At 35.8% G+C, this 14,378-nt stretch overlaps 1 protein-coding gene across 4 annotated transcripts in view; it reads right to left on the minus strand.

Annotated features, from left to right (window-relative positions):
* BBS9 (Bardet-Biedl syndrome 9) overlaps positions 1–14,378 on the minus strand; it is a 277,203-nt gene that overhangs the window by 258,140 nt on the left and 4,685 nt on the right. For all 4 annotated transcript variants that reach the window (XM_031553992.1, XM_019616668.2, XM_031553991.1 and 1 more), the window contains 2 exons: positions 14,271–14,335; positions 12,450–12,563 (listed from right to left, as the gene is read on the minus strand). In XM_031553992.1, coding sequence (XP_031409852.1) covers positions 12,450–12,563; positions 14,271–14,335 — 179 coding nt within the window. The remainder of the gene's footprint in view (positions 1–12,449; positions 12,564–14,270; positions 14,336–14,378) is intronic.

The raw sequence follows: 14,378 nt of genomic DNA on the forward strand, positions 1-14,378 counted from the left end.
TTCCCATGTGCTCCCCCCCAGCATAGACAGCAAAGCCTCCACCAGTTCAAATCACTTCTGGAGAACTTAACTTGCTTCTGAGCATAGCTCCTGAAACAAAATAGTTGTGGGTCAACTGTGAGAATAGCACTCCACAAATTGCTTCCTACTAATGGAAAAACCATTTGAAAATACATCAGGCACTTCTTCAAACAATGTATGCCTAGTAAAAGACTAGTCTTAGGTTACTTCTCTAAGCCAAAGCAGGAAGCACATGTCAATGTACATTCAGAAGTAACACCAAATGGACTAACTCGGTGGTCTGGTGGCTGCCCACTGTGTTACTACAGAAGGGAGTGAAGTTCAGGACTTCAGCTGCAATCACTCATTCTAAACCAAAGGTTCTGAAAGCACTGCCAAGGCAGTGCAATACCCCAGTAGACATAAGGAGAAAAATACCCTGCATCTCTCAGTGATGATGCTTGTAGCCAACCTAAAAGATGAAAGGTGCATGTGTTCCAGCTGAGACCAACTACCTACCTTCCCAATGGAATTGAAAGAAAAACCCACTCCAGCAGAAAGGAAAAAAAAAAACAGAAGTACATGAGAACTTAAGAGAAACAAAAGGAAAAACACCAAACCTTTATTCTACCCATGTTCATTTTAATTATTTTCTAATCACTTCTAGCTATTAAGTAAAATATGTTTGCAAGTCCCAATACAAGAGATGCTCTCCCTACAACAGCCTAGTATATTAGAATTCTTCCTGGTTAAGGCACAGTGAAGTATGCAATCAGGAAATCTGTTGTAAGAAATGGAATTTTTTGCTATGCCCAATCATTATATCATGTTCTCCTTATCTAATCCTTTCATATTTCTGAATGTCATAGAGCATAGAAAAGAATTCTAGATGGAAAGGGAATCTTGTACTACTGAAGTTTCTCCAAAGGCCAAATCAGGTAACTTGGACCTCACTCACACAATCAACCCTTTAGAGACTTGTGATACGCTCCTTTATTCTTGCCCTGACTTTTACCTTAGAAGATGGCAGAGACAGGATGCAACATGGGAATGATCCCTTTCAACCTCATGTTGAGCTGAGGTGGTGAAAGGATCCTTAGGAAAAACACTCGAATGGTTCGAAGGAGCACAGAAGACTGGCATACAGTACTGAGATCCAGAAGTGCCACAGATGCAAAATCCAGTACGCTAGTTTCTACTGAAAGAAGCCTTATATTTGGCACTGTTTACACATGAGATGGTGTCCTCCCCACATAGATTTTAGTTTGTTTTTTTTTTTTTTTAACTTCGTATTAAGTAGAGAATTCTTACAGCATGCAAAAACACAATAATATTGCTAACTCTAACAAGTAGTCTCAGAAAAAAAAAAATGTTGAGACAGTTGTGAAAGCAGCATCACAGAAAGCTGTTCCTTTACAATATAACAGATTCACTAATATAGCTGTATAATTTACAGCACATTACCTTAAAAGTACAGACTTTAGCTGTGCATGGTAGATCAGATGTACACACAGATACAGCCAGAATAACAAAGGGACAGTAAAATCCTACCTTTAAATTTAGTTTCTCTTTTTAACTTGTCAAATATAATTATTTTTCAAGCCCAGCCAATGTAGGCATTTACTTTCAAGACTCTGGGTTCACAGAGGTGCTGCACTAAAAAAGTAACAGGCTTTTAAAAGCAGAAAGAGAAAGTTTCACCTGCAAACCTTTTCAGAGTCAAATGCCATTATCTGAAGCTACATATCTACCATACATTAGGTTTATATTATAGAACACCTTACTGAAATTGCAAATCTGCCTCAAAGAAAAATGAAATGAAGTACAAGTCAACCGTCAGCCCTTTCAAATCAACAGCCTTTGCTTGAACAGTTGTGTGTTTGTTTTTTTAAGTGAATCACAAATTAATAGCAGATCTTTCATTAAGCTCATGAAAGTTGAATATTGGCCATATTTCACAATATCCTAGGTGCAAAACTTTCAGTAGGATCAAAAATTATGAATAGGACCTTAAGTCAGTATCATACAATAAATTCATCTTTCAAGTTTTACCTGTGACACAGACATGTAGAATTAGAACATAACAGCAGAATTGCAATGACACCCAATAACATTCCCCATCTTTTCCTCTACTCCATTTCTATCCTCCCTCATATAAGAAACTTGCATGAATTTATTGCTTTACTGCTAGCTTTGCAAATATGTGTTCATAGCTTTTTGTTGTTTTGTATTTGTTTGTTTTTAAAGCAGATAATATTTTAAAGCGTATTTCTACATGAATCACACATTTACTTGTGGTTAACTATTTGTGTTTTAACCCAGCAGCAGCTCAGCACCACAGCCATTCACATCATATAGCACCTTAGTATTGTATAGCTGCTTAGCAAGAACTACTACTAACGTAAGCTTGAAGTCTCACCAACTACAATTTCCATTTCCATCAAGGGGAAAACATGGCAGCCTCATTAAAAAAAAAAGTATATAAAAAATGAAATCCAGATTTTTTTCAATACTTCAGCTTCTTGAATCCCTGGTCACTTTGGCACATATTTTAAAATAAGTCTTGTTATTTTGCATAAGCACAGCTAAGTTTCCCATGAGACAAAAACACATGCATCACAAGGACTAGAACAAGTTGTCACCATGAGAAAGCATATCCCATAGCCAGAACCAGTTGGATAGTGCAAAATTTGAACTGTCTTTATTAATCTGAAACAGAACCATCTTGCTGCATTTCAACTGATTAACTCTTCTTTCTACTCTGTTCCCTGTCACTTTTGACACAGGCAAACACATTCATTAATTTTGTTTTACAGGTTTTTTTTTTCCTGTGATTGGAAGATACACTCTGACCTACTCACCACCACCCAAAATATCTATTCCACTGAGTCACCTTGTAAAGAGATTTCTAATAGGTATGTAGGCAGAAATCATTCCAAACAGCCCCCAAAATGTTTTAAACTGCAATTAGCAGAAAGCATCATAGGCCTGTACAAAATGTGTTTCAATTATTCAAGTATTCTGATGGAAACAGAGGGAGCAACTAACAAGGATTTGGTGATCTTCCAAATAAACTTCTATTACAAAAGACTTTCTTTTTGTAAAGAAATAGTTACAAATGAACATCAGAAAAATAAACAAAAGCTGCGTGTACACATTTCTGAAAGATCCTTTGAGAAGAGGAAAAGACTGACTAGTTTGAAAATGAAACTGCATTCTTTTAGAGGAAAAAAATACAGGACAGCAAATGAATCTGATATAGACGGATGCATCCACATGAAATGCTGGAAGATTAATAAGAGACATATGTAAATAATAAAGCTGTACATAGAATATTTGAAGTAACAGAAAATTCATCATGCCAAACTATTTGTTACACAGGGTAATACATTTTTTATTTTATTTTTTTAAACTTTAGAAACAGCATCTCTAAGCTTAAGAGAAACATGTGATATGATCTCAGACAACTGTCTCACAGGAAATCAGAGAACAGCAGGCAATAGTGCTAAGAAGAAGAATCTGGGGATTAGAGTAGGATGATGAATTAAATATGAGTCAACAATATGTCTCTTTGGTGACAAATGAAAGATTGGGTCATTATTACTGTACATGTGCTATTAAAAACATATGAGGTAATTATTGTTCTGCTTGGCACTGGATGATACTTGGCAGGAGAATCGCAGAAGCCATAACCCCACATCCAAAGATACAAAACATCTTAAGCTACCAACGCACAATGACTGCACACATTTGGGTACCATATTTTAACAAGAGATGATAACAAGCATAGAATGAAAATCTCTAAGTGGTCTTTCACTTACACACACAACTGATCCCAAACTTAGGTATTTCTACAGTTTTTTTTATTTCATTTTTATTATAGTGCCCTGTACAAGCGAAAAACAGATTAAGTGATATATCCAGTAATTTATAATTGAAGTAAAGTTCTGGCATACCAAAGTCAATAGCATTTTTCACTTCAGTTACACTGCAAACTTGTTCATTAATGTTAGGTAAGGTGAAAGAAACAGGATGGTAAAAGATCCAGTGAAATTTTTCCTTGATTATTTTCCCATTCACAAATTTGCTTTAGTGAAGTTCTAACTCTGTTATTTGGAAAAAAAGAAATACCACTAGTAGGCTTTAAAAGTGATGTGAGGAAGCATTTAGAAAGACTGATCAGTAGATTTATTCCATGAATAAAACTCATGAAGAACAAGCCTCTTCCAAATCATCTCTTTATCCAGAAGCAATTTAAAAGAAAGGTAATACTTAATCACTCTGGTCCTCAAGAGAAGTAGCCAATAAATTGAAGCCCAAAATCATACTGCTGCTGTATTAAAACATAGCCATAAGAATCATTTAACCTTACAGCATAAAACTCAGCTGATAATTTTTTTTTTTCTTTTTAACTAACACCTAATAAAATTTATTCTTGCAGAATTGTGGAAAAGTTAAGCACCGTCTACCCTTCTTATAAAGTTTCCTGTTACAAGGTTGCATGGTTTACACATATGTTGTATTTTATTATTAAAAAAATTCTTCCATATAGCACCCTCTTTGTTGTAACATTCAAACATACTTCACCTCTGGGCCAGTGCTATAATAAAATTAAAATTAATTCAAGACCATTTGCTGAGAAAAAAAAGATAGGTTCGATGTATTTTCACACTTTTTTCTTCACTTGTAACTTTTTCACGTCAGAGTTGTACTTCCTTTTTCACCTTCCCTTTGCAATTGTTTTATTATTTCCTTTTATTGGTACAGTATCCACCAAACAACTTGAAACAAGTCTGACCTGGAAGTCAACTTAAGGTATTAGGGTTTCAGTTTAAAATATTTTTTAAAAAGTCAATTCCAAAACCTGTGCATTATTAGGAGAATCAAATTCAAATCACTTGTCAATTCATTTAAATAGGTCATGTAAGAATAAGACAAACTCACTAATTAGTTACATCTATTAGTTGATGCAATTATATTTTGTGGAGTCATACAAAATGGTAATACTGCTTTTCCAGTGAAAGCTAGTGTCTCTAAAAGAATATCATTCAAAAATATTTTAGTAACTAAAAAAATTAGGATACTAAACTATACTTTCACTCTCTGCCACCAGACATTATTAATATTCTATTCCATTATAGGGCAATACAGTAGTTCGTGCATCCCACTGGTTAACTACCAACATGCTGTTTCTTCAATTCTTACGTGAAAGGCATCTATATCAGTAGAACACACTGAAAAAGGAAATTAGAAGAGTTGAGACCGTTTGTAAAACCACTTGAATGTAACATTGACATCCCAGAAAATATTTGAGAACATAGTTCTCAGCTGGGAAAGGTCATCTGTTCCTATTATAACATGTGATTACACATCCTAGGCTGTCCAGATAGTAGTTTGGGAACCCTGAACTTCTTGCATCAGTCTTCAAAGCACAGAACTCCACCTCCTTACACACTGCTGTTTCTATATTAATCACTATCTGGTCCCACCATTCAATAATACATATACAACCACATGAAATGTATGTGATAATCTGTAAAACTGCCTAAGCTCCAAGCGACTGTATTTCTTACACAAAGCACTTCTCCAGTCTTTATGCAGTTTCAGCAGAAGTTGCTTCCAAAAGAATTTCCTTGAGTGTTGGCCACGTATCTGACTCAAGACAAACAAGGCAAAGAATGGAAACTGCAGCCTGATCTGCACACTTAAGGCAATAGTAAGGTTACTTCCTCTACTCTGTAAGAGAACACCGTTACCATTTCTTACAAGCAGAACGAAGCAGGCTACACATCAGTAAATCTCTCCTTTTATGAAGAGCGCACAAGCAGTACATTGACTCTTTCTCAAGGTGTGGAAGGACTTCGGTTAATGGCTATGAACTGGAAGAATTGTAATCTATCCAACAGAAACTGGAAGCGTAGGAATAAAAGTGATTTTCCATATCACAGCGGCACAGGGTGAGACAACACACGACATTTAAGCACCCTCGACATGAACAAGAAAGTCAAAGCACAGGAAAGTGTTGATTTCTATATGCTGTACATACAATTTTAAGATGGCTGTGACACTAATTATCCAAACACATTAGAAAGAGACTGTAAAAACTTGAAGTAATATGAATTTAGTGCTTTGCCCTAAGCTAAAAGTTGGTTTTAATGCCCATCTGCATATCGCCTACTGTACCAATATGTAAATTCACCAGATTCCTAAGTAAGCAGTTTATAATTCTCTTTGATTAACATCTATAAAATTTTTTAGTGTTACCACATAAAAATAGTTCACTGCTATTGTTCCACATAAGTGAAGCTAACGCTGATAAGAGAAAGCAAGATTTCTGCACAGCTAAAGAAGATTCAACCCATTTTTAGATCTTTTAATTAAAATAATGTTAGGATGTAGTATGTTATTTCTCATAGAATTTGCATGTGAATTTGCTAAAATTGCAAACAAAAAAATGCATGATCAAGTGATATCAAAATTTAACAGCTGGCTTTTAGTCTAATCAACTTCACACCTACATAGAGAAAACCATACTCCCATTGTTTTCATAAATATTGTTTTAGCTTCCACCAAGAGAAAACACGTAGAATATTGCTTAATAAGACTCCACTATTTCTAGACTAGTGTTGGATTTATGCCTTAAGAACTGAGATGAAGATGCACTACTGCAGAATGAATAAGGAAAAAAAAAAAAGAAATTTTCAACTAAATCAATACTGATTCCACTTCATTCTGTTCTTTTAATCCGAAGTTTACAACTTATTTAACAGAAAGAATCATGTGTTTTTCATTATTTTTTTCCCATTTTTAGTAGGAACTTTAGCATGCTCTTAGGTGAAGCAATGACTTTCAAATCAGACAAACAAATGTTGAAATATTTAGGGTTTACCAGCCCAGTACAACATTATACATTATTTTACTCGACCTTAAATCCCTTGTTACTTTACATAAGACATTTGAGAAACGCTGTTCTGTCTTCAAGCTAAGGTTCTAAAACAGCAAGCAAGTCTCATGCTGCACGTCAGTATTTGTACTGTTTCAAATCTAGCACAGGTGCCTCCACGTCACAGAACAACCACAGAAGTGTTAATGCATCCTTGCTCATATTAGATGAGCTCTCAATTCAGATTTTGATGGTCAAGAGTAGACCTTTGGATCGAGTGACCAGAGACAGCACATATGTTTAAGTTTTGCACTTCTCTCCCAAACAAAAACATACCAGAAGCATGGAAACCATCCCAATAATGGGATGCTACCCAATAACTTTGCATTTGACACAAGTATCTTATAAAGACACTGATCAGCAAGCTACAGATGTGAAAACAGTAAGCTCTTTCCAAGATGCTGTAAGCTGTCAGCAAACATCACGTTTCACAACGGAAGTTCCATCGTTAACACAGTAATCTTTGGTAGCATAATTGCACGATGTCATGATAATTTTATAGAAGGACAGGTTACGTTATATGATTAGAAAAGCTGTACAAAACAAATTTTTCTGTAGACTGAATCCTCTACAAATCAGAAAAAAGCACATGCCACTTTCTCAATTTCATTTTGTTCCAATAGATAAAAGCTTAGAGTCACCTCATGTTTTTGAAATCTTATATTTCAATTAAAATAGATCATAAGAATCTGTTCATTATTTAAGGGCTGTGACATTTTGTGGCTGGGTTAAGAGTTCACTTAGTTAAAAAAAAAAAAAAGCACTAACTTCCATAATTTTATCATTAATTATCTTAAGAAGATCCATATGCTAGAACAAGGTCATTGCAGAAGAAACTCAATTTACAGCTCTATGATAACAAAAAAAGTACAGACATTCTACATAGCAAAGTAATGAAAAAATCAAGTCCAATTTTTAGAAGTCTGGGCTAAAGATGGCAGAGTCTTTTTTAAGCACAGAATAATTAGTTGATCTTCCTAAGTCATTAACAGTTCTCATTTTAGTACCAGCGTTGAGACAACAAGAAACAAATGTAAAGTTAAAGCATCAAAGAAGTGCAAAGAAAGTTCTACAATACAATCCTTCTCTTTGTCACAGCTTTCCACATGCTAAGTAAGAGACAACTAACTGTGTCTATAATTAAATTGAATTATATTTGATTCCTTGCAGGCTTTGTTTTGTTTCCATTTGTGTTTTTAAACCATTTCTACTAGTTCTGTTTAGAAGACTAGCTAAACACACAAGGAATCTCCTCGTTTTTACTTCCCACTCCCTGGCTTAGCTAAACCTTAAGACCTTAACAGCTTAGCTAAAGGTAGAAGTTCATTTTGCCTTTTTACCAAAATTCTGCAAGCAACAGAATACTTCTGTTTTAGTTAAAAAAAACACCACCATAATAAGGTTCACAGAAAATGCTTTTGTATTTCCTACGCTACATGAAGTCTAGCAATAAATGCACCTGTAGAATTGGTACAAGTATCAGGGCTGATGCAGAGACACAGCCTAGTAACCAATAACTGTAAGGAGAGGACCATCTAGTGGTCACTTAGCCACATTTCAGACACCATTTTAACAAACATTTAATTTGAAAATGCTATCAGTGAGGCTGCTAGCAGCTATCCTTCCAGGTTGCTTTCTACTTATCTCACAGTTCTCTCTTCAGACAGAAGTCTCTAATACCATTTTCCTTAATACATATGGAAGGCCAAAAAAGAGAAAACCAATCAAGAAACAACAGTTTACTCATATTTTTATATCTCCATCACTTCTCACCTAGACAAACCAGCAGATGAACAGATCAAACCATAACACAAGGGTACGCTGATGCAAACTAGCAGGGACAGGAGAGCAAAGCTTACACTGGAAGAAACTGACTGGGAATATGTGGTATACAATTAGTGAGTAAATTCTAATTCTTTCTTGGAACATTTCAAATGACTGCAGAGACATCCTTCCCCAAATACCACATTAACAAAAGCTGTGAGAAATCCTACTCCCTAATAATACACACAGGCAGAGGATTATGTAAGCAAATGTTTAACTCCAAAAAGCTGAAGGAGTTCTGGTGAAGCTTCATAACCAAGTTGAACCATAAAACAGCAGTAGTGTACTTGCTTCTAATAGCTCAATTCTGCTTAGTTTCTAAAAAGCCCTGTTAGGTTTCCAGGTCACCCAACACCCAAAAGAAAAATTTCAGGCAGTTTTTCCCCAAAAATACCACACTTTTTGTAAACTAGGAGAGCAGATTGCACCCCAATACAACCTTAAAAGTTAAAAACAACACTTTTCTGGTCCGAACCAATCTAACAAATCTGTCTCTACAACCTTTGAATGGATCCAATGGGAACTGCAGGATTTTCAGCAATTCACAAAGTTAAAGAAATGGACTGTGCAATCTTAAAGCATCAAGAGACTAACAGAGCACTTTGCATCTGAGTTAAGGCCACAGCTACAGCAGCACATACACATGTTGGACAGCACAGACTGCGTCTGCACAGGAGTGGAAATCATATTATAAGTTATTACAGCAGAAACCTGAATGCCAAGAGGTATTTTATTTGAGGTATGAGACAGCAGTAGTGAAGTGGTCGTTTTCTTCAGTTCCCATTAAATTGACAAGCAACTACTTGGAAGCAATTCAACAACAATAACAAAAGAATGAAGCCACATAAAGCAGAATTAACTAGGAATGCAAAAAAAAACTAGCCAGTACAAAGAAAGTACTCAAAAGTCACAGGACACCAGTACAAACCAGTGTACAAAAATTGAATTTTTTCTTTTGCCACTTTGAACCAGTATGGCTGCACATAATGACTTCGTTCCCCATGAAGGGTATAGAAATGTGATTTCTATATAAAAAAAAACCTACAGCATTGTCTTCAGCAAGAGAAACCTAACCAAGACTGAGCAACAACACAGATCGAGCGTTCTGTCACCCCCTGCAGAATTCTTTGCTTCCACAGATGAAAGATTATGTTCCTGGGGGATTTACATTTCCCCTCCTCGACACTCCCCCAGCCTGCTTTCCTTGTACTTGTTCTGCTCAACTGCCTTTCTCCTCAGTCTGCTTCAGTAGATCTGTAAACATGACCTCCGAAGTGCCTCTTCCAGCTTCTCATTGTTTCAGGGATACAACAATAAGATACACATTTGCTACACAAGTAACAGAGAAGGCAATAAATATAAAAAACCTTCAGCTAGTTCCCTTCTTTTAGAGCATGATATAGAGCACAAACTGCAAAGCAGGCTCACTGCTGCACGTTTACAGCACTTACACCATTATGAATTAACCTCTCCTGTCAGGGAGATAGACTGTTAGAAAAATACCCAGCAAGAAATGCACAATTGTGGAAGTCACAGAGTCAAAACTAACGTGTATTTATTTATACAGCGGATGGCTCAACCACAGCACAGAACATCTGCCAAAGACACACATACAGACAGCAAAACAGGCCAGGCCAAGCATCTATCCATTTACTCAAGATAACAGCATTTGGTAGACCACTCTACCAACTCACTTTGGTTGGTCTTGCAAGATGGAAAATACAGACATTATCATTCATAACCCTCAAGTAGAGAATGGGATACTTAAAGATGTTACATTAACAAAATAACAACATACGGACCAGATTCAATGCAAAAGGCTAGGACAATACTAAATATACAGCCTTGACAAGAAATTTAGTCAGATTTTCAATTAAACCAACAAAGAAAGATATTAAATCCAAGAAATACACGTAAAAGCCACATAAAATTGAGTTCATTTTCCAGTATCCACTTCACCTATTTCTCTGTTGCTTCAATACCTGCCTTTAGAGAACGTTCAGGTGCCTGATAACTGACTAACATACATTTCCTAGATTTAAGTCTTAAAGCTTCTTTATCTCATGATAGTAATGAGGATTAGTTATTACTAACAAAAATGTCTGCCTTCATTCTTTATTAACATTTGTCACATCAAAACAAGACTCAAGGCAATTCTTTCCCAACAGCATCGATTACACTAGGGCAAACTGCAACATGAGAAACAAAGGAAAAGGAGAGCAGTTTGACAAGCTGGGAAAGAAAATCTTACTAGAAAATAAGAGAAATTTACAAAACACACTAGAGTTCCCTTTGCTGCTCCTACTGAGTTTTTTCTGTCAGCACTGATTGTTAGTTTGACCCTCTTAGGAATTAGAAAGTGTTTGGCTAGGGAGGTAGGTTCTGAGGTAAACTATCTGGTTTTCCCCGCTTGCAAAGGTATTTTCCTCATTATCTGATTTGCATCCCACACAGCTTTGATAAGCTATCTTTTAAGATAATCCAACATCAAGTATGAGCTGCTGGATATCTACAGTAAACAAACATACACGGCACAGAAATCCAGAGATTTTATTCTGCAGAACTGCATGGTGGTAAATGGATATTTTGTCTTATTACTAATAACCTTAGCTTATGATCCCTCAATCCATCCACTACTACAGTTTCACTGCAGAATGTCAAGAATCCAGCTATAATCTCCTCACAGTTTTAGAGAAAAATCAGTATCTCTTTTAAATGTTAACACAAATATGTCTGTGCTCTATACATTCATCCCACAAAATATCCACAGAACTGCTTACCTTCTCATTCTAGTGACTTTAGTCACATATTGCTCCAAAGTGTTTGGGCAAAATTAGAAGGAAAAGGTATCTTTGATCAGTATAAATTGTGACCAGCTGAATTCTCTCCCAGGGACAAGCTTGACTTTAAGGTAAGGCACTGCAGGATTATTACTAGAAAATTACAGCTACAGAACTGAGAGGTTCCCCGACTAAATTTGACACATTATCTCAAAAGGCTTTTTGCCTATTAAAGTGGCATCAGTCTGAAAAGCTTAGGAACATTATTAGTGCAAATGACCACTATCTCACAATGCTTCTAGGAAAATTTGCCTTCTGAAGAGAAAGTGCTGCATGTAGAACAAATCTAAAAGCTTCCAAATTAAAAAAGAAAAAAAAAAAAGAAGTTCAGTGACTGTAAATATATTTAAAACTAAAAGTACACCAATAATTACTTCCCACTGTTACATTTTCCAGTCTTAGCTTTGTTTGCTCTCTTTCCTAAGCCTCTATTATGCATCTTTAAAGATGCTCTGTATTTTAGAATCAGAGAACAGAAGTGTTGACTATTCTTTGTCTAGGATAAGAAACTTGCCAAAAAGCAAAACAGAATTAAAGCACAGAAGAAAGCAATTACTTTGAAAGTTAAGGGTTTTTTTAGTTTAGTTAGTTCCCCCCACATACACACAAATACTACCCTAAGCTCATTCCTTGTTCAAGACAAAGAGAATACAACTGTTCTGTGCTTAATACTCCTTGCCTCATTTTAACTTATTTTTGTGTGCATCAGATACAACATTATCATTTAGAAATACAATCTCCTCTAGACAGCAGCAGCACATCACCTTTCAAAATTTAAGCCTAATCCTCAACTGCTCACAAATAAACAACAAGTGATGAACAACGTGCAGCAAGCAGCTTACCTTTTACACCACCAAATGGTCCATAAGTCATATTACAAGCAGTTCGCTGAAGCTGGTGCTCATACATCAGTTTGATCTGATACTGGTTACCATGTTCTACATTCCCTAGAGTTTCTGCAAAAAAAGTTTACAACCTTGATTCATGCAATCATGTACACAAGAACACATGGACCCATACAGTTAAAGGTTCACCAGTTTAAAGAGCAACCTGAAAAAACGCTTACTCCTATTGATTTTGAGATGAGTTGACACTACTGGCTTAAAAATAAAAAATAAAACCTGAAGGCAGAAATAGCAAGATGCTGAGATTTTATTACTTACCTGTAATTTTCTTCATGTCAGGCACACCTTTAATATCAGAAAAAGTCTACTCAAAAAGGTGGAATTCTTACAATTCTCCAGTCAGTCAATGGATATATTATATCCAACAAAGCAGGCTCAGCTGTAATGGTTCTTGTTTCAAACTGAACTGTAGCCAGTTATAAACTACATTTATTACCAATATATATATTACGTGTAGGCTACATTTATCACTTGCCTTTACTCAGTCTGAAACTCAGTGCAGTGATCAATACTGGTAAGATAGAGGCACATACACATAATATTATAAAATGATTTTTGTTACACTTCATATTCTCTGCATGAACTAATATCCTGACCCCTCCAGAGAACTAGAAGAAATTGAAGAAAGTGAAGTTAAGGCTCATCTTTTGATAATCAAAGTCTTTTCCACCCATTCCCAAGGAAACTTACTCATAGTAAAGTAACACGTGGAGAATCCTAACAGCAAGCAAAAAAATTTTTGACAACAGTCACATCAGCTCAGGAAAAAAGACTTCTTGAGTGAATGAGATCTAAGATAAATTTTGTCCTAAGTTTAGGTCCACAAGGATTATTTCAACATTCATCTTAAAGTGAGAAGATTTGCAGTTTACGCTAACCTTCCAGGCAATTGCTCCAACTAAAATCCACTAATGTTTTTAAGTGGTTGCATGAAAGCAGGTCCACATTCAGGAGAACACTGGGACAGACTTGGAGGACACAGCCCTGCCTGGACAAGTATTTACAGATCAACACCAGAGGAGAAAAAACAAGAGAAAGTCTGTGCATACTGACTGTAGTACAATACCTATGCCATACATTAATCAGCCTTGAAGGATGCTTCCATTTGTCCAGTAGGAGAGAGATTAAAATGAAACTGCACTACAGATAACTGATACACGACAACATGTATAAAACAGGTAAAATTCCACTTAACGAAACAGTAATTTGATGTGGAAGCATAAAAGTAGTGATCTTTATTTTTGGAATGAGTTTGTTTATAAGTATAAAAAAATTTAGATAATAGAAAGAGCATTCATTAGATCATGAATGCTTACATATTAGTATGAAAAGTCTATTAAAGGATCGTAAACATTTTCAAAGTCAGTCTGGACTAGGCTTTGAGCAACCTGTTCTAGCTATCTAGACATCTAACAGATGTCCCAGTTCATTGCAGGGGAGTTGGACTAGGTGACCTTTAAAGGTGCCTTCCAACTCAATTCTGTGAAATAATTACATTTCACATAAGTTGTCCTTAAACAACTGTTTGACCATCAGCACGTTGAACAGTAACTCCTATTTCGATCTATCAGCCACTAGGAAATATTTTGACATAATTACTAGTGTCTCTTCTTCATACATGAGTGAGAAAGGGAACGTGACTGCAGATCGTCAGGGGTGATGAGAAAACATTCTGTAATTACTGAGTTTAGCATTTAACCTAATCCAACTTCAGAATGTGCTTAAAAATCACAAGATACCTTGCATCAGTAAACTAACCTGAAACAGCATACACACAGAGTCTTCGGCAATGCAACACAGCCAGATGAAGTCCTTCAGTACCACTATAAAAAAAATTAAATTAAAAAAAATAAATGGGGAGAAAAA

This window comes from Meleagris gallopavo, chromosome 6 (assembly GCF_000146605.3).
Source record: "Meleagris gallopavo isolate NT-WF06-2002-E0010 breed Aviagen turkey brand Nicholas breeding stock chromosome 6, Turkey_5.1, whole genome shotgun sequence".
NCBI lineage: Eukaryota > Metazoa > Chordata > Aves > Galliformes > Phasianidae > Meleagris > Meleagris gallopavo.